This window comes from Phragmites australis, chromosome 9 (genome assembly GCF_958298935.1).
Source record: "Phragmites australis chromosome 9, lpPhrAust1.1, whole genome shotgun sequence".
NCBI classification, from domain to species: Eukaryota; Viridiplantae; Streptophyta; class Magnoliopsida; order Poales; family Poaceae; genus Phragmites; species Phragmites australis.
Window position 1 is genome coordinate 31,642,040 of NC_084929.1, and position 24,719 is coordinate 31,666,758.

Below are 24,719 nucleotides of genomic sequence, written 5' to 3' on the forward strand. Positions count from 1 at the left end.
AGGAGGGGAGCGAACCGCCCCCCTCTTTACGCCATCTTGCGATCAAGCTCTTAACTTACTTGCGCTCATGAGCCCTAGACTTTCCTTAGACGATTAGAGCACCCCTCTTCCCCCACCGTCCAAATCATCCCCCACCCTGACGAGATGTCAAGAGCAGGAGGAAGCCGCCGCGACAGGACTCCCGACAGCGTGCTGCCGGAGTCCCGCCTTGTGAACGAGGAGGCGGCGGGCAGGGTGCGGAAGCTGATGGTTCCCGAAGGCCAGCGGGGGGCCTCGGTGGTGACGCCGGTGAACTTCCCATCGGCGATGGACCGTCCGGGGCGCATCGTCCTCTTCACTTCCTTTGTGGCGGCCGGGCTGGTGCCGCCATTCTCGACGTTCTTTCTCCAGATCCTGGATACGTTCGGGATCCAGTTGGTGCATCTCAGCCCCAACTCCGTCGTCATCCTGGCGGTCTTCGCCTACCTCTGCGAGATGTTCGTGGGGGTGCCGCTGTTGGTGATGCTCTTCTGACACTTCTTCGTGCCGCGGTCGGCCGGGAAGAAGAGGAGCCTCTCCACCGCGAACATCGCCGGCTGCCGCAACTTTCGGCTGCGGGACGGCCTGGGGGAGTAGTACATTCCCCAGGTGCTGCAGAGCAAGTGGGAGGACTGGTGGCGTGACTGGTTCTACGTCGACGTCAGCCCCCACGACCGTCTGACCCTGCCGGAGAAGGCGGCGGAGCCCCAAAAGGTGACCTGGGAGGTGCCGTCGCAGGCGGACGCACGGATGGAGCCGGTCCTGGAGCGCATCGACTTCCTGCGCCAGGCCGGGCTTACCTCGGTGATGGTGGTGGCGGACTACTTGCGCCGCCGCCTGGCGCCTTTGCAGGAGCGGGCCTGGCCCTGCTGGTTCTACACCGCCCCTCAGGACATCACCAGGACCCAGATCGGAGCGGAGTGGGACCTGGACAGAGCGGCGCTGAGGGGCCTGCTCCGTGTGGTGATCGGGGTGGACGAGCTGAGTCGGGCGGAGCTTCCCTGGAAGGAGCTAGCGCTCTACGCCAACCCGGACCGGGTGGCGCTGCAAGCGATGCTGCTGGAGTTCGACGCCCAGGGGCTGGTCGACCAGCCAGGGCGCCGGAACCCCGGGACCATCCAGATCCCCGGGGTGGACAAGGCGGCTGGCGAGGAGGCCGCAGGCGATCCGGCGCAGACCAGTGGCCCGGATGCCGCGGGCGGCGGGCCGCAGGCCAGCTGTGGGGCTGCTGCAAGCAGCAGCCGCCAGGCCGGAGGAGGAGGCGCCACCGGCAGCGGGGCGGCGACAGCGCTGGGGGACAGAGGGAAGCGCCCCCGGACTTTCATTCCTATGCAGACGCCCCCGCCGTCGCCGTCGCCAATCGTCCAGTGCGGGGCCGTCGGCGGGGGCGGCATCTGCGGTTCTGGAACCAGACCTTGATCTGCTTGGGCCTGGTCTGGAGCCCGGAGATCGCGCGACGGCCCCGCAGAGCCCCCCGCGGAAGAGGAGGAGGGAGGATTCTGGGCCAGGGCCATCGGGCCCGGGGTACAAGATCCCGAAATCAAGGTGGCAATACCGGAGACCCAAACCTGCGTAAGTTTCTCCCTTTTTTCCTAAGCATGCCTTGCCCGGAGAGAGTTCGGAGATTGACCGTGTTTTTCTTTTGCAGGCCGCCTACGGGCATCGTCGGAGTCCAAGGGCGTCCGGAGGCACCGAGGCCGGCTCCAGCCCCCGAGCCGAGCGCGCCTAAGCCGAGCGCGCCGGTGGAGCCAGAGCCGCTGAGCGCGCCGGCCGAGGCAGAGCCACAGGCGTCGGCCTGCCCCGAGCCGATGGCCGCGCCCGAGCAACCGGCGCCGGTCGAGCCCGCCCCGAGCGCGTCGAGCGTGGGGCGGACTACCTCACCGTGGGCGGTGCCTGCAAGGCAGTTTTCGGGGACCCCGAGCCCGCCGGAGGGGGCTCGCAGGGGACCCAGCGCCCGGCTGTCGCCCAGCCGGCCTGCCGAACCTCTCCCAGTCGTGCTAGGGAGCGCCCGGGAGGTGATCGGGCGGCTGGAGGCGGCTGTGGCGGGGGAGATGACGCAGCTTGAGGCGAGCCGCGCCGCCCTTGCCGCGGAGAGGGAGTGGCTTCCTGAGGGCAGGCACCTTTTTGAGGCGCGCGTCGCCGCGGCGCGCGCCGTCAATGAGAACGAGCGGCGCGTGCTGGAGGAGGAGCGGGAGGCCCTAGAGGGCATTCGCATGGAGGCCGTGCGGGAGCAGGAAGAAGCCACCCGTCTGGCCGAGGCATCGCAGCAGCAGGCTGCTGAGGCGCTCGCCAGAGAGAGGCAGGTGCAGGCGCGGGAGGAGGCGGTCCTGGCCCGTGAGAGGATGGCGGAGGCCTCTCAGGCTGACTTGGCCCGTCAGAAGGGCGAGGTTGAGCAGAGCCGCGACGAACTCCAGCGGCAGGAGGAGGAGCTCCGGCGCCGGGAGGAGGACATCGCAATCCGCGAAACCGACGTCAACATTACGGCGATGGACCTGGACGCCTAGGAGGAGCTGCTGGTCCGCCGGGAGACAGAGGTCACCGAGGCGTTGGAGGCCTCAGCTGTTCGGGGGGAGCGGGCCGCCAAGTGGGAGTCAGAGCTGACCACCTGCAAGCGGGCCCTCTTTGCCCTTGCAGAGCGGGTGAAGCGGGCCGAAGCCCAAGTGCCCGGCGCTGCCTCAGCAGGCGCGGCCGGGGAACAGAGCCTCGAGGAGCGGTTGCGAGGCATGACGGAGGAGCTCGAGGCCGCCAAGACCGAACGGGCCAACATGAAGCTGATGATGGAAGACATCCTTCGGCAAGCACGGAGGTCTGTGAGGGTGGCCGGGCTCGGGCGAGTCCAGGTGGAGGCGAAGGGGATGGGCATCGGCCGCCTCGCCCTTGGCTTCAAAGATATCAGCCAGCGCCTCGAGGCGCTCCCCCAGGCCGTCCAGGAACTAGCCGCCCGGGAAGGACGAGGCTTGGCCCAGGCAGTGGCCGAGCATGTCCTGGTCTGCTACCAAAGGCGGGACCCGAACTTCCCGCTGGGACCAGCTCGAGAAGGGGTGGTCGAAGCCGAAGAGGAGGCCGCCCGGGAAGCAGTTCGGGGCACCGCCGCTGAGGTGGCGGCCTGCTTCACGCGAGAGGCGCGGCCGATTCCGGACCCAGGGAGAAGCGGCGAGGAGGCCCCGCTATGCTCCGAGGGCTCCGACTTAGATTAGGCTTTTGTAATTTTTTCTTTTTCTTTGACTTGATCTAAATATGGGAGTGATCCCTCAGAATAGCTTTCCCTTCTTGTGAATATAATGGAAGCCTTTCTTTGGGATCGCAACTCCAGTATTCTTCTGAGTGCTTGATGAAGTTTCTGTTCTTTTCACTTGATGCCCCGAGGAGTACTTAGTCGGACCGAGCCCGAACTTTCCCTCCCCGAGAACGAAGTCACCCCGACCACTCGTCGCCCGAGCAGTGAGGCCTTGTCGGCGCGTTCAGCCCCCGAGCCCCCGCGAGTCCGCAACGGCTAAGTCAAAAGACAAAGGCACGAACTTCCTTGCTCGGGAGATAGATCGATCCAGCACGGAGCACGCCATGACCAGTGAACACTTTCCCACTACGCGACCACTCAGCAAGTAGACTGGAGACACGTGCGGGCGGGAATGCGACCAAGAGTCCCCACGGTTTGGTGGTGCCCGGGCTAGGACGGACCGGACCGAGCACCGATAGCCCGCCCCCAGGGTCTAGGCTCCTGACCGCTCGAGCAGCTCGAGCCGTGAGATAACCCGAGAACCCCAGAGGCTCGGTAGTGCCCGGGGCCTTTTAAGCGGACCGAACACCATGACCACCATGAAAGACTTCGGTCAGACATTGCCGTACGTACGGTACACCTTTCTACTGACCGTTCTGTCGTTTCAGGAAAAAGTGGACACGTGGCAGGGTTTTGTGCGCGAGGAGACCATCTCGCCGAACAGATTAGAGTACGAGGGCCCCCGAGGACAACTCGAGAATAATATATTACTGAATATAAATTCGTATGAATTTAACCACTCACCGGACAGCTGTCAGCTTTTTGACCAACCGATCCAGGAGAGGCACGCGCTCCGAGCTCGGGGTGCCCGGGAACTTGGTTCCCACGGCTGGGGCGCCCGAGCAGTGGGGGCGCAAGGGGGGCCCGGGATCAGGCGATCCTGACCACTCATGCCTGAGCAGTAGGACCACCCGAGGACCCTTAGGGCCGAGCAGCAACCTGGGCACTGAGGCCCTCGCGGTCGAGCCGCTTTTGTTTTTGATTGTCGATCTGTGACTTGAGAAAAATAGAGAATTTCTTTGCTCGGTGCGCTCTGTTAGTGCGGTACTCATTATAGAATGCTCTTATTTTCGACCCGAGACCTCTCGAATGCCCAGACCGGCGGACAAAAGCAGGCAGAGGCATAACCCAAAGGTCCTATGGTTCGGTGGCGCCCGGGTATGATAGACCAGACCGAGCATCGACAGCCCGCCCCTGGGGCCTAGGCTCCGGACTACTCGAGCGGCTCAAGCGATAGGATTACCCGAGAACCCCAGGGACTCAGTAGTGCCCGGGAGCCTGCCACGACACCGAACACCACAGCCTACCACAACAGACGTAAGTCAGCGGCAACTGCCCGCGTGCATACTGATCGGGATTCTTTTATCAACGGGGAAAATGAGAGAGCGAACTTTTCTCGCACAATCGAGCATCTCACTAGACAGATTAAACATATGGAATTCAGAAAAATGAAATTTTGACATAAGAACGGCTCATTGATATATGTATTGTATTGATAATTTTTTTTACAAGGTTGGGTGACTTACCCAGTTAGTGGTAGCCCCCGGTCAACTTGGGCGGGGGGGAAGCCCCCGGCCTGGTTGACCTGAGCCTGCAAATATGGTCATCTACGGGAAGAACTTGCGCAGGTGCTCGATGTTTCACGGGTTGGGGAGCGGCTGCCCATCTTCTGCAGCCAACCGAAAGGAGCCTTCTCGCGGGACACCGATCACGGTAAAGGGCCTTCCCACATAGGGGACAGTTTATTCCTTCCTTCGCGCGATTGGACGCGTCGGAGAACTAGATCCCCCCACCTCGAGAGATCGGGCCCGGATGTGATGCTGGTGGTAGCGCCACAGGCTTTGCTGGTAGCGGGCTGCCCGGACGGCGGCACGCCGCCGGCGCTCTTCCAAATAGTTAACATCGTCGCGCCTTTGCTGCTCCTGTTCGCCTTCAGAGTAGGCATGCACCCGAGGGGAGCCTAGAGTGAGCTCGGAGGGGAGGACCGCCTCAGCGCCGTACACAAGGAAGAAAGGAGTCTCCCCGGTAGCGCGACTTGGCGTGGTCCGATTGGCCCATAGCACGGCAGGCAGCTCGTCGATCCACCCTTTCCCGTGCTTTGCGAGCACGTTGTAGGTCCGGGTTTTGAGCCCCTTCAGTATCTCCGTGTTGGCGCGATCGACCTGCCCATTGCTCCGAGGATGAGCGACGGAGGCGAAGCAGAGCTTGATGCCGAGGTCTTCGCAGTAGTCCCTGAACAGGGCACTTGTGAACTGAGTGACATTGTCGGTGATGATCCGGTTTGGGACACCAAAGCGACTGGTGATACCACGGATAAACTGGAGAGCCGTGTTCTTGGTCACCTTGACGACTGAGACCGCATCCGGCCACTTGGTGAATTTGTCGATGACGACGTAGAGGTACTCATAGCCCCCGATTGCTCGGGGGAAAGGACCCAGAATGTCCAGCCCCCAGACCGTGAAGGGCCATGACAGGGGGATGGTTTGAAGAGCCTGAGCTGGCTGGTGAATCTGCTTTGCGTGGAACTGGCACGCCCTGCAGCGCCGAACCAGCTCGGAAGCATCCTGGAGGGCTGTAGGCCAGTAGAAACCTTGCCCAAAGACCTTCCCGACCAACATGCGGAACGATGCATGGCCACCGCACTCGCCCTTGTGGACCTCAGCGAGAAGCTCGCCGCCTTCTGCCCGGGTGATGCATTTCAGGAGGATGCCGCCTGCGCTACGCCGGTAGAGATCCCCATCTACCATGGCATAGCGTTTGGACTACCGAGCAACTCTTTCAGCAGAAGCCTCATCCCCGGGGAGGAACTTTTCCTTCAAGTACCCTCGGATCTCGTCCATCCACGAGGCATCTTGAGAACTGACAGCAAGCGCAGCGCACTCGCCGGACGGTGGCACCCTGTCGGGACTTCCCACTGAGGGCGCCGCCGGGGTCCCCTGAATTGAGCTCGAGGTTTCCCCTTCGTCCTGTTCGACAGGCAGGACGGAAGGCCGTGTGAGTCTTTCTTCAAAGACTCCGGCAGGGACGCGCGCATGGGAGGAGGCCAGGCGAGAGAGGTCGTCGGCCAGAGTGTTGTCGCGGTGAGAGATGTACCGCAGCTCCAGGCCGTCGAAGCGCTTCTCCAGCTTCCTGACCACCGCCACGTACGCCGCCATTTGAGGATTCGTGCACTGGTACTCTTTCGATACCTGGTTGACCACCAGCTGGGAGTCTCCCTTGACCAGGAGGCGACGAATCCCGAGGCCCATCGCGGCTCAGAGGCCGGCGATGAGGCCCTCATATTCCGCCATGTTGTTGGATGCGCGAAACTGCAGCTGCACAACGCACCGGAGTTCTTCACCCGTTGGGGAGGTGAGGACCACTCCGGCCCCCGCGCCTTTCAGCGTGAGGGAACCGTCGAAATGCATAATCCAGTACCCGAGCAAATCGTGCCCGGGATATGTGGAGATTTCTTCTTGGACGACCTCAGGGACGGGTGTCCACTCTGCCACGAAGTCAGAGAGCGCCTGGCTTTTGATCGCCTGGCGGCTGACAAAGTGCAGGTCGAACTCCGCCAGCTCCACCGCCCACTTGACGAAGCGCCCGGTGCCTTCTCGGTTCTGGAGGATGGGCCCCAGTGGGTACGTAGTAACCACCGAGACCTTGTGCGCCTGGAAGTAGTGGCGTAGCTTCCGGGAAGCGATGAGGATGGCGTAGAGCAGCTTCTGAGCTCAGGGGTACCTTGTCTTGGCCTCCCGGAGGACTTCACTGACGAAGTACACCGGTCGCTGTACCCGGCGGGCCCAGGCTGCGGCTTCACCCGAGGGCCCGCTACAGCCCCCGAGCTCGGCGACGTGGTCGGGGCTGACCGGGTGCTCGGGCTCGACTCCCTGGTCCGGAGGAGCCAAGTGCTCGGGCTCGACTCCCTGGTCGGGAGGAGCCAAGTGCTCGGGCTCGACCCCCTGCTCGGGGGGTGCCACGAGGACGAGGGAGTGCTCTGGGGCGGCCGGGAGCTGGGACACAGCACCTGACCCCGTGCACTCATCGCGCTCCACCACCAGTACCATGCTCACGACCTGAGGAGTGGTCAAGACATAGAGCAATAGTGGATCACCTTCGGAGGGGGCCACCAATATGGGTGGCGAGGTGAGATACTTCTTCAGATCGCGGAAGGCCTGCTCGTCGTCCGACGTCCAGTCGAAACGACCGGTCTTCTTCAAAAGCTTGAAAAGGGGGAGTCCTCGCTTCCCGAGTTTGGAGATGAAGCGCCCGAGGGCCGCCATGCAACCGGCGAGACGCTGAACCTCCTTGAGTCGAGCCAGGGGTCGCATCTGCTCGATGGCCCGGATCTTCTCTGGATTGGCCTCGATCTCTCGGCTGGAAACCAAGAAACCAAGGAGCTTGCCCGCAGGCACCCCGAAGACGCACTTCTCGGGGCTGAGCTTCAGGTGGGTAGTGCAGAGACTGTTGAAAGTCTCGGCAAGATCTTCGAGCAGGGTAGCACGGTCTTGGGATTTGACCATGAGATCGTCGATGTAGGCCTCGACGTTGCGGCCAACCTGCGAATCAAGGGTGATGCGGATAGCGCGCTGGAAAGAAGACCCAGTGTTGCGCAAACCAAAAGGCATCGCCACATAGCAATAAGTCCCCACCGGAGTGGTAAAAGTAGTTTTTTCTTCATCCTCTATAGCCATGCGAATCTGGTGATAACCAGAGTTTGCATCTAAAAAACACAAAAGATCACATCCCGCGGTTGCATCTACAATCTGATCTATGCGGGGCAAAGGAAAAGGATCTTTGGGGCAAGCCTTGTTTAGAACGGTGTAGTCCACGCACATGCGGAGCTTGACGTTGGCCTTCAGGACGATAACTGGTTTTGCCAGCCACTCGGGGTGGAGGACCTCTCAGATGAATCCGGCGTCAAGGAGCTTGCTGACTTGCTCCCGGATGAACTCCTGGCGCTCGGGCGCCTGCTGCCGGACTTTCTGCTTCACCGGGCGTGCGTCCGGGCGCACAGCCAGGTGGTGCTCGATCACCTCCCTAGGGATCCCGGGCATATCAGACGGCTGCCATGCAAATACGTCGATGTTAGCCCGGAGGAAGGTGACGAGCGCGCTTTCCTATTTGCCACCCAGGTCACCGCCGATTCGGACGACCTGGGAGGCGTCTTCACCCACCATGACCTCCTTCGTAGGAACGGAGGCGTCGGCAGCGAGTCGGGGTTTGGATGAAGAGGGTCCCGGGCCCCCTGGACAACCTTCGACCTCGGCTCGGGCTGAGACCAAGGCCGAGTATAACAGCTCGGCGCAGGAGGCGGCGCTGCTGGTCTAGGCGAACACGGAGATGGGGCCTGCTGGGCCCGACATCTTAACCGTGAGGTACGTATAGTGCGTGACCACCATGAATCGAGCGAGCGCTGGGCGCCCGAGGATAACGTTGTAGGGGAGGGGGAGCTCCACGATGTCGAAGATGACGTTCTCCGTTCGGAAGTTGTCCCGGCTCCCGAATGTTACGGGCAACTCGACCTGCCCGAGGGGCAGGGAATGCCCGGGTGTCAGCCCATAAAACGGGAGCGACGGCTTTAGGCGCCTGAAGGGTACCTGCAGCTTCTCGAAAGCCTCCTTGGAGAGGAGGTTAAGGCCTGCGCCCCCGTCGATCATCACTCTGCTGATCTTCACATTGCAGATGGTGGGGAACACTACCAGGGGTAGTCGCCCCACGCCTGCAGTACTGGCGGGGTGATCGGCCAAGCTGAATGTGATCGGGGCATCCGACCACTTCAGGGGCCTTACGGCCTCTTCACTCGGGGTCGCCGAGCACACCTCGCGCCGCATGGTTTTGACACTGCGGCGGGAGGAGGGCGTGTACACGCCTCTGTCGATGAAGGCGACGGTGTGCTCAGGCTCCTGGAAGCCGAGCTCTTGGTTGTTGGGGGCGGCTTCGTCGTCGCCACCCTGGCGGGGCTCCTCGCGGTCCCTTTGGCGCTGCTCGATGAGGCCCTTGACCGTGCGGCACTCCGTGAGGTCATGCCACCTGATCTGGTGAATTGGGCACCACTTCCCCGGCTCGGGCCCCGCAGGAGTGGGGGCCCTTGCCGGAGCGGGAGCCCTTGCGGGAGCCGGAGCCCTAGGAGGGGCTTGGGCTGGGGCCCTTGCGGGTGTGGGTTGTCTGTCGGTGGTCGCCCGGCGGGCTGGCCGGCGGTCGGGCTCCTGGGCCGGCCCACGGGCAGGGCCCTGGGCTGGCTCGACGGGTACAGCCTCGCGCCTCCTTCTCTTTTTCTTTTCCTGCCTGTCGAAGCGGGAAGGACCTGGTTGATCGGCGGCGGGGTGCTCAGGGCGCGGAACGTGCCACGCTCGAGCTTCCGCCGCCTTGGCGCACTTGTCGGCCAGCGCGAAAAGTTCCGCGGTGGTCTCAACCTCGTGCGTGCCTAGCTTCTCGAGCATCCGCTCGTCGCGGACGCCCTGCCGGAATGCGACAATGACGGCGTGGGGGGTTATCCGCGGGATGGTGTTGCGGACCTGGCTGAAGCGCTGAATAAAGCACCGCAGCGTCTCCCCCTCCTGCTGCTTGACGGCATAGAGGTCGCACTCCAGGCCGAGGCGCATGAATGTGCCCTGAAAATTAGCCACGAACTGGTGGCAAAGATCATCCCAGGAGCTGATAAACCCTGGGGGTAAGTTCATAAGCCAAGAGCGGGCAGAGCCCCTCAAGGCAACATGAAAGTAGTTAGCCATCACCTTTTCGCTGCCACCAGCCGCCTGGACAGCAGTGGTGTATATCTGGAGGAACTCGACGGGGTCGATGGACCCGTCATACTTCTCTAGCAGCTCGGGGCGGAACTTGGTGGGCCATTTGAATACGTGCATGAAAGTAAGAACACAAAACGCGGAAAGGATTCGTTAGTGGAATGAATTGACCCTTTTTATTCAGTAGGAAATGCAAGACATGAATATATACTGTGTACCGAAAAGTCGGTTTTTACAATGTACTCCTTCCTGAATGGAAAGTGGATAACACTCTATCGGAGGGTTAACTCCTGTCGCAAGGATCCTGGGGGACCCCTTTTTAGAGATTCGGCCGGGAGGATGATCCTGAATATGTTCGCCAGAGAAATAAATGGGTATGAATGCGATGGCCGGTGGGGTGGAAAGATCTAATGCGGAACGGAGTAAATACGCTGGTGTTTAGACAGGTTCGGGCCGCACGGAGGCGTAACACCCTACTCCTGTATGGATACTATAAATGCCTTGAGAATGTCCCTCAAGGATGTTGCTCGTTACAAGAATGTCTATCTATCTTAGAACCTGGGGCTCCTTGTTCTTCGGTCTGCGTGTAGCTGCTGGCTTTGGGTGCTCTCGATCTTCTCTTCGCTACCTCGAAAACTTCTTCAGAAAAAACCTCTTCTTTTGCCCGAGAGCTCCCCCTTTTGTCTGTGCTGCCGGCGGCTTTAAATACCCGCCGACAGTAGCGTGCCCCGAACGGGAGGGGGGCACGAGTTCCGACACACCATAAATGGAAAGGGCATCATCATAGCCTCTGCGCGAAGTGACCGGGGGTGGAAAATGCGTCCCACGCCCGGTCATCCAACACCATAAATGCACTGGCAACGGGCGCCGTGGAGAGGGCCCACCGGGCAGCCGCGGAGCGGCCCGGTGTGCCCGCCCTGTCTTGTTCTCCTGCTATAGCAGCGCGGCAGACGGAACGCCTCGGCCCTTACGACGTTATCCCGAGACGGGCCGGATGGCACGGGATGGGACCCGTGCATTCAATGACCCCACGCCCTTCTGCCAGAATGTGGCAGGAACTGACACTGAGCGTGGCGGGAGCAGTTGGAGGTGACAGGCCACGCACGCTCTTTAAATGCGGCCTTGGGCCTTTGACTGGCTGACACCTCATTAGTGGGCCCCTCGGGGGCCACTGTCAGGGGGCTCTCTGGGTCGTCGGGGAACCGAGTGCTCGGGGGTAACTGTTTACCTCCCCGAGCACTCCCTCCCGAGAGTGCCCTTTCTTGGTCCTCGGAGAACCGAGTGCTCGGGGGTACTGTTCACCTCCCCGAGCACTCCCTCCCGGGCACGCTTGTATGGATCCTCGGGGGACCGAGTGCTCGAGGGCTGCTGCACGCAGTCCCGAGCACTCTCTCCCGAAACTTCCTTCAGTGGGTCCTCGGGATACTTGGGTGCCCAGGGGGCCACCGCTCACGGCCCCGGGCAAGTTTCTCCCGGTACTTAGCTTTCCCGACCGTCGGGGGACTCGGGTGCTCGGGCGCCACCGTATGCCTCCCCGAGCACTTTCTTCCCGGTACTTAGGCTTCGCAGATCATCAGGGAACTTGGGTACTCAGGGACCACCGACTGTGGCCCCGAGCGCCCTCTCCCGGGACTCAATCTTTTTTACCTCGCGGAGGAGACTCCGCGGGATGGCGCCATGTGGCGGATTGCTGGCCTGGCCTCGGGATTCGAGGACCCCCGGTTCCTGATTCACCGACACACTCTTCTTGCGGTATCTTGTGTACACCCTGCATGTGAATATGAATACCAATTAAACTTAGATGTAATCGTTGAGAAGATTAAATGATCGAGTTAAGCTGTTTAGCATGTCAATGAGGTGTTGGTAAGTCGTCTGATCTCTCTCTGCTGAGTCCAACACAATGATCTTGCTCAAGTTTGGGTAGATGACAAAGAGGATCCAATAAAAACTGCAGAATATGTCACCATAGCAATTTAGTACTCGAATCGAGTTGCCTATAAAATGATTACGCCCTTGCGCGCAAACACATACTCATAGCTGTAGGGTAAGAGTATGAATTTCTTGTATTGGTGGCGAAGAAGAAACTTCAATAAGTAGGCCTCGGTGAAGTCTGGATTCTTCGTTACAAGTTTCTGGTTCACAAGGCCGGGATCGATGAATCCTACTTTCTTATCTAAGTCTTGTTCGTATGCTTGGATCTTCATTCTATAAAAGAGAGAAGTTAGCTATGCAATTACAAGGTTTAAGATCATATAACGTGAATTATATGCATAAGTCACTTACAGAGTCCACGCTCTGACTATAGCCACATCGAGGGCATATTCCTTGTATAGTTAATACAAGTGCAAGAATTCCAACCAGAAGAAGCCGTCTCCGTTGAGGAAATATTCTTCTTTGTATCTCACGGGGAACACCTGAAACCCTGCCTAGACTGCTCCAAGTACCATTGATGTAATCGATGCATTTGAGTTGTAAAGTCCCTTTCTATATCTGGTATGACCAAAGGTTTGCCCAATTCAAACGGCCATATAACATCCTACTTTGATATATCCGCTCCCACAATAAGTCGTGCTAGTTCTTCTGCTATTAATTTAGAAGAAGCTAGGAAGTCTGCAATGCTTGGAGCATACTTAATGATTGGGTCTGGTTTGCTCTTGGCCTGCATCTTGCTGATGCGTTCATCTCAGCGGCTTACTTGAAGCCGACCCCTTCTGTTTAGCTATGGCCGTTTTCATGAAAAAAATCAAGGCATCTTCAAGCACAACAGGCTTCGGTGGAGTTGGTGAAGGATGGAAATGAGACGTGACACTGACGTCCATAATCTTTTTTGTTTCCTCAGCAGTGAGTGAATAGACATCCTTGGGTTCCGCCAATGGTGCCTCGTTCACGCATGAGGGCTTGTGCTATTTTTTCTTTTGTATATTCCCTCTCCTTTTTTAGCACTTGTTCAAGCATTTCCATCATCCTAGATTGTTCTGCCTCTCGTTCTGCATCTCGCATTGCTTGGGATCTCTTTCGGCTCTTGTAACTGTCGACTTTGCCTGGGAATCCATATTTCCAACCCATCACCCCAACGTCTCGTGTGCAACCACCGTGCTCCTTATTTCCCAGGGCCAAAGTGAGCTCGTCCCTATCCCTGTTTGGCTTGAAAGAGCCTTGTGCAGACTGCTCATGGGATTCCGCAAGCTTTTTTGCTAGTGTTTGTGTCACTTCCTGATCTTTGGAGGTCGTAAAGCATAAGCTTCCATCAGACGAGTAAGAAGCACCCCTCCCAAGAAGGAAGCACGTCGATCGATTATTCCAGCTCTCCGTCTCAAGCGTGACATCTCTCTCTCGCAGTTGATTTAGCTGTTGTTGCCACTGTCGTTCTTTCCTCATATACCCACGGCTGCCGACTTTGTGGGGGTAGAGGTTCTTCTTTGAGTTCGCTTTGTTCACCGCACTCAACCTCTGTGCTTCTTCCGACGACTTGTACTCTGTAAAGGCTGGCCAATGATCTTACAGTTGTGGCTACTTGCGGAAATCTGGCATTGTATCTTTCTGCACATATGTTCTGTTCAGTGTGCTATTCCAATTCTTAAATGAAAGTCTCATGATTATTAGCGTCTTACGCTTAACTACTTCTATATCTGTCCCTTTAGAAAAGTCAAACTTCTTTAATATCTTAGACCACAAGATATCATTCTTAATCGAATCAGAAACCACGTACGAATCACCTCGTTCCTCAGTCTACAATCTGTATTCAGGTAGTCCTTTGTGTGACCGTACTCGGTTCAATTCGATACGATATGGCTGCTTGTACTTAAGGAAAAGTATAAGCCGCCTACATAATACAGACGGACGGACCGTAGAAAAACTTTGGCAGACCAAGAGGTTTCTTCGTATTGACATGCACATCCCTTCCTAGTTACTATATTCACGTAAGAATATATAAAGAAAGACATGTGACCACCATGTGCGAACGAATAATGAAGCTGAATTGTGCATGCCTGTTGTCGGGTTTCATTGCCTCCTTAAGCAAAGAATATACTCCATTTTACTAGTAATTGCACAAGTTTATCTTCGTTCGCTATAAATAGTGGCCACTGGCCAGCGACGAACTGCATGCGATATTGCCTCCGACCATACACATATAGCTAGCGCATACAAAACAGCAGCAGCTCGAGGCGGCCTGCTCCGGCGTCCCAGGCCATTCCCATGGCCTCAAGCTCCGGAGAATGGCAGCAGCTGCTAGAAGATATTCTGGGTAAGGAGGAAGGAGCGGCGGTGGCGGCGTCGCTGTCCCGTGGTGAAGTCGTCATCGACTTCACCAGCAGTGAGCAGGACAACTCCGCGCTGGGAGTCATCACGGAGGAGGCGGACTCCGTGCTCCACGTGGTGGCAGCCGCCGGGGACAGCGAACGCTACCTCAAGTGCGCAAGAGCGATCTACGGCAAGGCCAACTGGCAAATGCCGATGGCAAACAGCATGGGCGACACGCCACTGCACTGCGCCGCCAGGGCCGGGAACAATGAGATGGTCGCCTGCCTTATCGAGCTCGCCGAAGGCAATGACGACGACTGTAAGAAGGTGAGGGATTTCCTGAGGGCGCAGAACAAGCGCGGGGAGACGGCCTTGCACGAGGCCGTCCGCTTCGGCAACGTGAAGATAGTCGAAGCACTGATGAACAAGGACAAGAAGCTCGCCCGTGTGGTTGCGAGAGACGGCACCTCGCCGCTGTACCTCGCCAGCTCGTTGGGCCATCACAAAATTGCTCGCGACCTGCACAATAGTGACGACAAGCTGTCCTACTCCGGCCCGAGTGGACAAAATGCCTTGCATGCTGCTGTTCTCCACGACAAAGGTGAAGTACACTGTTCACCATTAATTTAACATACTGTTCTATTCTGTAGCCCGTTACATTTATCTGTGTTCTGATTATAACATAACCTATATGCTTTAATTGACATTGAAAATCACATAGAGCTTTTAACAAAGTTGTGATTTTCAAAAGCATAGATGATGTGCGGTACTCCAGTAGGCACTGCACCCACGCATTTATTTTTTATTGGATATTTCAATTCATATTTTTTTAGGGAACTTTCATTTAATTCCCTTTTGATATTTAAATACCCTAATTATTTATAAGTTGTATTCCTATGTTTGTAAGTTTTTTGAAATTATATGTCAAATAAATCGTTGTATAATTATGTGAATATCGAATATAAGCTCAATATCGTACACAAGCTCCATAATTTGGTTGACATATTGGTTTCCTTTTGTTCTCCAATAAATAGCATAAAGTCTTTTTTCCCTCCTAACTAATATGTTTTTTTAACTAAATTTTATTCGTGCTACTATATGATTTATGAATGAGTATAGCACAAACACATCATGGGAAAATATCCATTCCATTATTCATTTTTGGAGTTAGTTTTTTTTTACCTGAAAGGTTGGTAGAGCCATAGAGGTCCCTTATGTCAATGACATATTGACATTGTTTTGAAACAACATTAACTTAATAGAAAATTGCAACCTAGGTATGGGTTTTAGAAAAATTGTAAACCTAGTAGCCTATCGGCATTCTGAATGCCGACCGGATGATATTGGGATGCCGACAAGTTGCTAGTTTTGCAATTTTTCCAAATCGTATATCCAAAGTGCAATTCCCTGTTTGAATAATATTGTTCCCAAAGAAAATCCCATATTGACATGGGATTCAACATTTTTGTATGATATATCTTCTACTGCCTTGAAATGAAGTTTTCAACATTATAGTCATCTGTAGAAGTGTTAGACTAGGAAAAAAAGTTATGTACAAACGAATTCACTCATTTATTTTTCATGTGTTTCATATAGCTTTTTGAAAATATATTTTCTTGAAGAAATTTCGAGAGGTCAACCTCGCGTTTCCCACGTGAAAATATATATATTTCCATTGAAGCAACTAGAATGTTCACACGGTTGAGCAAGCACATGGATGAAGCATATGTATACGAATTACTAGTAGTATCTTTCAAAAGGTTTCCTGAATCTAGCGCAGTACAATTTTACTCTGCCTTTTTTGTAACAAGATTAATATTGCAACCGCGCGCAGAAATGACAAAGTTACTGCTAGGCTGGAACAAGGACCTTGTCAAACAGAGAGACATCGAAGGAAGTACACCATTGCACTTCGCTGCATCAGCACCAGACCCCTCCCTCCAATTTACACTTTTTGTTTTTTCTTCGGGGAACTTTGAACGCTATTCCTTCGGCTTCTATTTTTTACCTCCGAAATGCTTGGCCAAAATCTTCGAGTGGATGAAGCTTTCACTCCCCCAGCTGCTCCAAGCTGATCCAACAGCGGCGTTTCAGCCGGACAAACATGGGTCGTTCCCGGTGCATGTCGCTGCATCGGCAGACTGCATGGTGTCTGTCATCATCTTGCTCACAAGATACCCTGCCTGTGCTGGATTGCGCGACGCCGAGGGGCGGACCTTCCTTCATGTCGCGGTTCTGAAAAAGAGGCACCATGTCGTGAAATTTGTGTGCAAATGGCCGCGACCTTTTAAGTCAGTGGTGAATATACAGGACAAGGATGGGCACACCGCCTTGCACCTAGCTATCCGTGACGGGGAGTTGGACATATCAAGATGTCTCATCGGGAACCGCTATGTTCACATAAATTTGCAGAACAAGGAAGGGAAAACTCCCATGGATCTCTCCACGGGGAACGTTAAAGCAGGATTTTACTTCGGACTGGTAAAAAACACTCTGGTGTTGTTAATAAATCCATCTCGTTAATCAGGAATTTCGTATGAATGAACTTTTTAATTTGTGTGTTTGTTAATTCTTGCAGACTGCACCTCGTAGGATTCTCAGCATGCTAACCTTCGCAGATGCCCTGACTGGCAACCGTCGGCGCGATCGGATGCAGGAGTACAATAATCCGCGTCTAAATGAAGACGATGAATCGAGAAAGATAACTAACTTCGCGCAGATCGTGGGCATCGGCTCCGTGCTTGTCGCAACGGCCACATTCACTGCAGCTTTAACCATGCCCGGGGGCGTGTGGACCCCCGGAGATTCTGAAAAAGCCGCCGGCGCGGCCCCGCCGCCAGCCGGGACGCCGGTGCTTGCCGGGTCGTACGCCTTCGACGGGTTTGTCATCTCCAACACACTGGCATTCATCTGCTCCACTCTAGCCACCTTCAGCCTCGTCTACTGCGGGGTTGCTGCGGTCGACCTGCAGAAACGGATCCAGTTGGTGTCATTCTCCTTAGCGTTGCTGCTCTGTGCCGCGCGAAGCTTCTGCGCCGCCTTCGCGTTTTCCCTCTTCCTGCTGCTTGCCAAGGTGGAGTACGGGACTGCCATCGCGTCCTGCGTCATGACATCTCTCGCATTGCTCGACGGGCTTTGGTTTCTACTGGCGAGTTTCAATGATACAACAGCCCTTTATCGCCGAAGAATTAAAGCGACGTTGCTGAAATTAGGAACCGGATTCCTAATCAACATCTTATATCTGTTCTGGCCTTATCTCATAATCTTCGGCTATATGTTGGTTGATTATTTTAAAAACTTAGGGCAGATGACTAGCCCGCCTAGCCTCCGCCATTACTGAAGGCCAACTCAACCCACCTACACGGTTCCTTATTATTTGTTGGTTAATGAGAAGATAACTCTCCCATTCCCTTTGACTCAAAAGATTGGCTAAGATATAGTATATACTCAAGATTGTTGTGATGAGACATCCGTAGATATATCTGTGCAGTACTGTACCAATTATATGTAAAAGTTGGCTGTGTTTATCCTATATGGTTCACGGAATTGTAAGCACCTGCTGTATTTCTATACAACTATATATTGCATGGGACTGCCTATATTTGTAAAACGACCGACCTTTCCTTTACATGTATGTCAAAATATTGTTACCAATTGATTTGTACATGATTATATATTATTGAATATATCTCATGAGAAACTAATTGGGAGTGTGTGGGCACCCGGAAAATTCAAGCCGGCACTACTACACAAAGCCTCATCACATATGTTCAAAAAGCTCATCATAGGCGGTTGGAAAAAAAATCCACTTTTGACCCTCAATTGTAAAATCGGGCAACTCTGACCTCAAACTACCGATCCCAGCGCATTGTATACCTAAGCTCGCCCGAAGCAGTTTAAGGTCGACGTGGCGGCGGTTTTGTAATCCACGCCGGCACATGTGGCCACATCTGCTCATAGTGTCATGCCTAAATCGGCTGCTCTCCTCTCACCCATTCATTTGCCCCTTCTTCCCCAACATGATTGCTGTGAAACCCTAGCCCGAGTCTGAGCTCCATTGCCCGATTTGTTGACGGCGGCTGTAGAAGATGGTGGCGCAACGCATAGCCTGACATGGGGAGCTGAAGGCGACCAAGTAGACGCACTTGTTGAACGGATCCAGTGGATAGGTAGGCCCTTCATTCGGATCGAAGTACATTTTGCCAATTTTGAAGCTGTAGTCCTGATTTGGTGGATTTAAAGCACATTTTGGTCCATGTAGGGATGGATCCGTTGGAGTATCTTCCGATTCGATTCTATTTGGGGGGGGGGGTTCTTTAACGATGGCAAGATTTTGCACTATTGCGGTGGGAGAGAAGAGATTTGCTACATCGAGTGTGACAAAATGTCTCTGCCTGAGGTAATCGGCCATCTTAAAGACCATTTTGATATAAGTGATCCTTTGGTGTTGCATTAGCTCTTCCCTGGTAAATAATTAGTGAATGGTCTTAGAGTTTTGGTAGACGATAAGTCGTGCCAGCAAATGTCTGATTGTATATCTAAGGGAGGGGTTGCAGACATTTTTGTCAAGCTTGTTTCTATGGATGAACAAGAGAAAGAGTCTAAAAAGTAGGAAGGCAATGACTGGGAGGAAGGTTGCACTAAAGAAGACAATGTTGAGGTAACATATGCACTAAAGAAATTGTCTTCTCCTAAGCAAGTGAAAAATGACATTGAAGCAGTTAGGAGGTCGTCAATGGGTGGCAACTGATGTGGAGCCAAGCATAGACAATGATTACGTGCCTGGTGATGTTGAAAGCAGTGAAGAAGATGAGGAAGCAGCCTAAATAAGAGATGATATGAAAGAATTTAAGAAAAAGTTGGAGGCAGGAAATATGGTTGTTGTTGATGGGGATGGAGAAGCTATGAATGTGCATGCACTGCAAGTAGCCAATGAAGCAGTGGATGAAAGCCTTGAGGATGGAAATGAGACCTCTTACTTTGACATCAATGAAGATGATGACTCATATGATGAAGAAGACCCTGATAGAGAGTTTGTGAGAAAGGAAAGAAAGTTCCCTAGGTTTGATAGTAAGGCTGAAGTACCTCACTTCATAGTTGGAATGGCTTTTAGTAGCAAAGCAGAGTTCAAGTTAGCAGTGGTCAATCATGAGCTTGCTGAAAGAAAAGTACTTAAATTTGTGAAGAATGAGGAAACAAAGTTGAGAGCTATATGTACTTGGCCCAAGTGCCCATGGGTAATGCATCTTTCAAAGACTAGTAGATCTTAAAGGTGACATCTAGCCACATGTAAAGATCAGCAACCTAGGTAGTACAGTTGTCGTGAAGCTTGATACAAACATGGTGGACCTTGTTTTCTTGAGGTTTTATGTCTGCTTTGATGCATGTAAGAAGGGCTTTTTTGGTGGCTACAGAAAGGTTATTGGTCTTGATGGTTGTTTCTTTAAGGCCTTACCTAATGGGGAATTGTTGTGTGCATTGGGTAGAGATGCAAATAACCAAATGTACCTAATTGTATGGGCTGTTGTAGAGAAGGAGACAAATCAGTCATGGGACCGGTTCATCTTGTTGCTTTTCAATGACTTGAAGATTGGAGATGGTAATGGATGGGTTGTCATATCCGATAAACAAAAAGTAAGCACTATTAACTTGTGAGATTGCACTTTCTTGTGTAGCTTATTGTAACTTCTAACTTGTAATATTGCATTTTCAGGGCCTTTTGAATGTTGTGGAGAACCAGACACCCAAGGCAAAGCATTGGATGTGTGCAAGATAGATATATGCTAATTGGAGGAAAAAGTTCAAGGACAGTCGCTTCCAGAAGATGTTTTGGAGGTGTGCCAAATCTCCATCAATGAACCTTTTTAACCATCATATGGCCAACTTAAGGGAGCAAACACTTGAAGGAGCAGATGCAATTCTGGGCACTGATCCACATCATTGGAGTTGAGCCTGGTTCAGATTAGGGTCCTTCTGTGACTCAGTGGACAACAATATGTGTGAGTCTTTCAACCATTGGATTATAAGATCTAGGTTCTTTCATATTATCAGTATGCTTGAAATGATTAGATGCCAAGTAATGGTTAGGATTCAAGAGAATATGGTAAGGGTGAAAAATGGACTGGTCTGATATGCCCAAACACTTTCAAGAAGCTGAAAACATACATCACAGAATCAGGGTTTTGCCATGCCGTTAGCAGTGGAAATAATGCATTTGAAGTCACTCATAGAGAACACAGATTCACTGTGAATTTGAATGACCACACTTGCTCATGTAGGCTTTGGCAGTTGTTAGGATTGCCTTGTCCACATCCTATTTCTTCCATATACTATAGCTGTAGGCTGTTGGAAGAATTCATGGCTAAGTGCTACCATGTGGATGAGTATAAGAGGACATATGACTTCTGCCTACAGCCTGTTAAAGGCAAGACTTGTTGGTCTACATCAGACATAGATAGACCTTTGCCACCTAGATGGTTGAGGATGCCTGGTAGGCCAAAGAAGGAGAGGAAAAAAGAAGAACAAGAGAAAATGAAGCCTGACAAAATATCTAAAGTTGGTACAATCATTAGATGCAGCAATTGCAAAGGCACTGGTCACAATAGGTCGACTTGTACTGCAAAGAAAGGATCTACTGCAACTGCAAGCCAGCCAACACCTCCTACATCTACTACAATTGCAAGCCAGCCAGCACCTCCTACACCAGCTATGATGATAGTCCTCACATCTCAACAAAGTTGTACCAATAGGGGCAAGAGAAAGAAAAGACCTTCAACAAGCATGACACGTCAAACATCTAAGAAAATAAAGCGGTGTCTATACTTTAAGAGCACTAGAACAACGATTCAGAATGTAAAGTGAACTTCAATTTTAACTTTTCTCTCATTTGCGTCCTTCATGTGCATGTCTATCTTTCTATTTCCTACAAATGCATCCTCGAATGCTTCGACAAAGGATTGTCAGGACTGCTGCAAAAGTTACTACTGCAGGTCATCCAGGTGGTCAAGCATCAAATCCATTTGGAGGCTCAAGGTAGAGGAGGTTCAAGTGCAAGGGTCAATGTGACAATGTCAGGAGCTGAAACTACAAGTGCTTCAGTCCATTCTACTGCACATCCACCGAAGACAGCTTCTTCAAGGCCTCCCTCATTATTGCTTCTGCAAGGCCCAAACCACATGACTCGGTGAAGGCATGGTTCTATAATGTAGTAGTTTATTTTGTTTAGCCAAACTTGTAGGTAATGAAATGTCAGTGATGTTATCAGCTTGAACATGTGGCTTATTATGTCATTTGCCGAACATATGGATTGTTTAGTTACTGGAGTCAACATGTGGCTTGTTATATTAACTATATTATCTACCGAACTTGTGCCTTATAAAAACTATTGTGTCTCAGCAAAATTAGTTGGCTAAACAATTTCATAACATAGATACATGCATTTCATTCAAGGCATATACAGGCACACCACTATCACCCCTATACAGAAAGCTAGTGCGTACAACATCATCGATCTCTCCTTCTCTAATTTCTGAACTCTAATAGCTAACTCAATACGAGCTCTCTCCTTCTCCTCCACAGCACCTCTTAGAGCAAGGACCTCTATCATGCAGCTGCTCTGTGCAACTCTTAGAGCATCATCCTCTATCAACTCTTCAACCTGCCTTCATACAACATCAAGCGAACTTTGCAGAACAACATTTTCTCTGTGCAATCCCCTCACCACATCATGCAAATCAATAACCACCTGCTTCATGAAGCCTTTGATCGGATCGTCACACCAAAAACAGAAATCGCAACCTCCACACTGCGCACGAAAGCAAAGACAAACAAATCAAAAGAACACCAAGCATTGCAACATCGCAATTCCAAATCCAAGTTAAATTGATGATTTACCCTTGAGTTAGCGCACTTTAGATACCTCCGCGTTGGGTTCAAATCGCTCCATGAGATGAATCAGGCTGCCTTCGCATCGCATTTGCACATCACACCAGGCGTGTACTGCAATGGCCACTCGAGGTATGGAATCAAAGATGAGTACTCTCCATGCTCGTCGCCAAACCAGGAGCTCATCGACCTTGCGCTGGATGCGCTCAAGCTCGCCATCTAGGGCTACGAATTGCAAAGCTAGGGTTCCGATTTGGTAAAGGGAAAGGGGAAAGTGACAAGCGAGATGAATTGTCAGGGATACTGCCCGACCGTGTAGTGAAGTTCTCGATTGATCTCATGCCCGGTGCGGCCCCAATTTCGAAAAAGTCGTATAAAATGTCGTCAATGGAGCTAGCTGAGTTGAAGAAGCAATTACAAGAGTTGCTTGTGAAGGGATTAATTCATCCGAGCTCCTCACCCTGGGGATTTTCAGCATTCTTTGTGAAGAAGAAGGATAACACTATGAGGATGTGTGTCGATTACCGCTCGTTGAATGAGGTCACTATCAAAAATAAATATTCTCTCCCTATGATTGATATTCTGTTTGATCAACTGACCAGAGCCCGAGTCTTCTCGAAGATCGACTTGAGACTGGGCTATCATTAGATTAAGGTTTGACCGGAGGATATTACTAAGACGGCCTTCTCGACCCGCTAAGGGTTATATGAATTCACCGTCATGTCCTTCGGATTGACGAATGCACCAGTATTCTTTATGTATTTGATAAACAAGGTGTTCATGGAGGCCAACTGGCAAATGCTGATAGCCAACAGCGTTGGCGACACGCCACTGCACTGCGCCGCCAGGGCCGGGAACAACGAGATGGTCGCCTGCCTTATCGAGCTCGCCGAAGGCGATGACGACGGCTGCGGCCGTAAGAAGGTGAGGTCTTTCCTGAGGGCGCAGAACAAGCGCGGGGAGACGGCCTTGCACGAGGCCGTCCGCTTCGGCAACGTGAAGATAGTCGAAGCACTGATGAACAAGGACAAGAAGCTCGCCCGTGTGGTTGCAAGAAACAGCACCTCGCCATCTCATTCCGCCATCACAAAATTGCTAGCAAGCTGCACAAGAATGACAACGAACTATCCTACTCCGGCCCGCATGGACAAATGCCTTGCATGCTGCTGTTCTCCACGACGACAAAGGTGAAGTACTATACATTAATTTAGCGTACTGTTCGATTCTGAAACCCGTTACATGCAGTTATCTGTGTTCTGATTATAACATAACCTATATGCTTTAACTGACATTAAAAATCGCAATATCGCATAGAGCTGTTAACAAAGTTCTATGTGATTTTCAACAGCATAGATGATGCCCGGTACTCTAGTAGGCACCCACGCATTTATTTTTTATTGGATATTTCAATTCATATTTTGTTAGGCACTTATATTTAATTCCCTTTTGATATTTAAATACCCTAATTATTTATAAGTTGTATCCCTGAGTTTTTAAAAACTCTAATGTCAAATAAATCGGTGTATAATTCTGTCAATATTGAATACAAGCCCAATATTTTATTTTGTAGTAACATTTTGCACTTGTTTGGTCTAAAACTTTGTGACTAAATAGTACGTCGGTTGAAATATTGGTTTCCTTTTTTTCTCCAATAAATAACATAAAGTCTTTTTTTCCCTCCTAACTACTATGATTTTGTAAACTAAATTTTATCCGTGCTACTATATGGTTTATGAATGAATATGGCACAAACACATCATGGGAAAATACCCATTCCATTATTCATTTTGGGAGTTAGTTTTGTTTTTTACCTGAAAGGTTGGTATAGAGCCATAGAGGTCCCTTATGTCAATGACATATTGATATTTTTTGAAATAATATTAACTTTATATAAAATTGCAGCTTAGGTATGCATTTTAGAAAATTGTAAAACTAGCGGCCTGGTGGCATTCTGAATGCCAATCGACTAGATGATATTGGCATTTGTGGGATGCCGATAAGTTGCTAGTTATGCAATTTTTCCAAATCGTATATCCAAAGTGTAATTTCCCATTTGAATAATATTGTTCTAAAAAAATCCCATATTGACATGAGATTCAACATTTATGTATTATATATCTTCTACTGCTTTGAAATGATGTTTTGAACATTATAGTCACCTCTAGAAGTGCTAGGCTAGGAAAAAGTTCTATACAAACGAATTCACTCATTTACTTTTCATGTGTTTCATATCATTTTTTCAAAATATATTTCGTGTTTCCCACGTGAAAATATTTTTTTCACTAAAGCAACTAGCTAGGATCTTCACACGGTTGAGCAAGCACATGGATTATGTATCTATACTGATTACTAATATCATTCAAAAGGTTTCCTGAATCTAGTGCAGTCCGCATCCGCGCATAAACTTCGATCAGATACAGGAGTACAATCCGCGTCTAGATGAGGTCAAAGAATCGAAGAAGATAACGGCCTCCGCGCAGATCGTGGGCATCGGCTCCGTGCTTGTCGCTACGGCCACATTCGCGGCAGCTTTAACCATGGCCGGGGGCGTGTGGACCCCCGGAGATTCTGAA

General features: G+C 52.1%; 1 protein-coding gene across 1 annotated transcript; it reads left to right on the forward strand.

Annotated features, from left to right (window-relative positions):
* The first annotated feature begins 11,403 nt into the window (after positions 1-11,403).
* On the forward strand, positions 11,404-17,966 carry LOC133929168 (uncharacterized). Its single transcript, XM_062375811.1, has 3 exons — positions 11,404-14,863; positions 16,097-16,743; positions 16,841-17,966. The coding sequence occupies exons 1-3, from the start codon at positions 14,218-14,220 to the stop codon at positions 17,600-17,602; spliced, it is 2,055 nt and encodes a 684-aa protein (XP_062231795.1). The 5' UTR covers positions 11,404-14,217; the 3' UTR covers positions 17,603-17,966.
* The last annotated feature ends 6,753 nt before the right edge of the window (positions 17,967-24,719 follow it).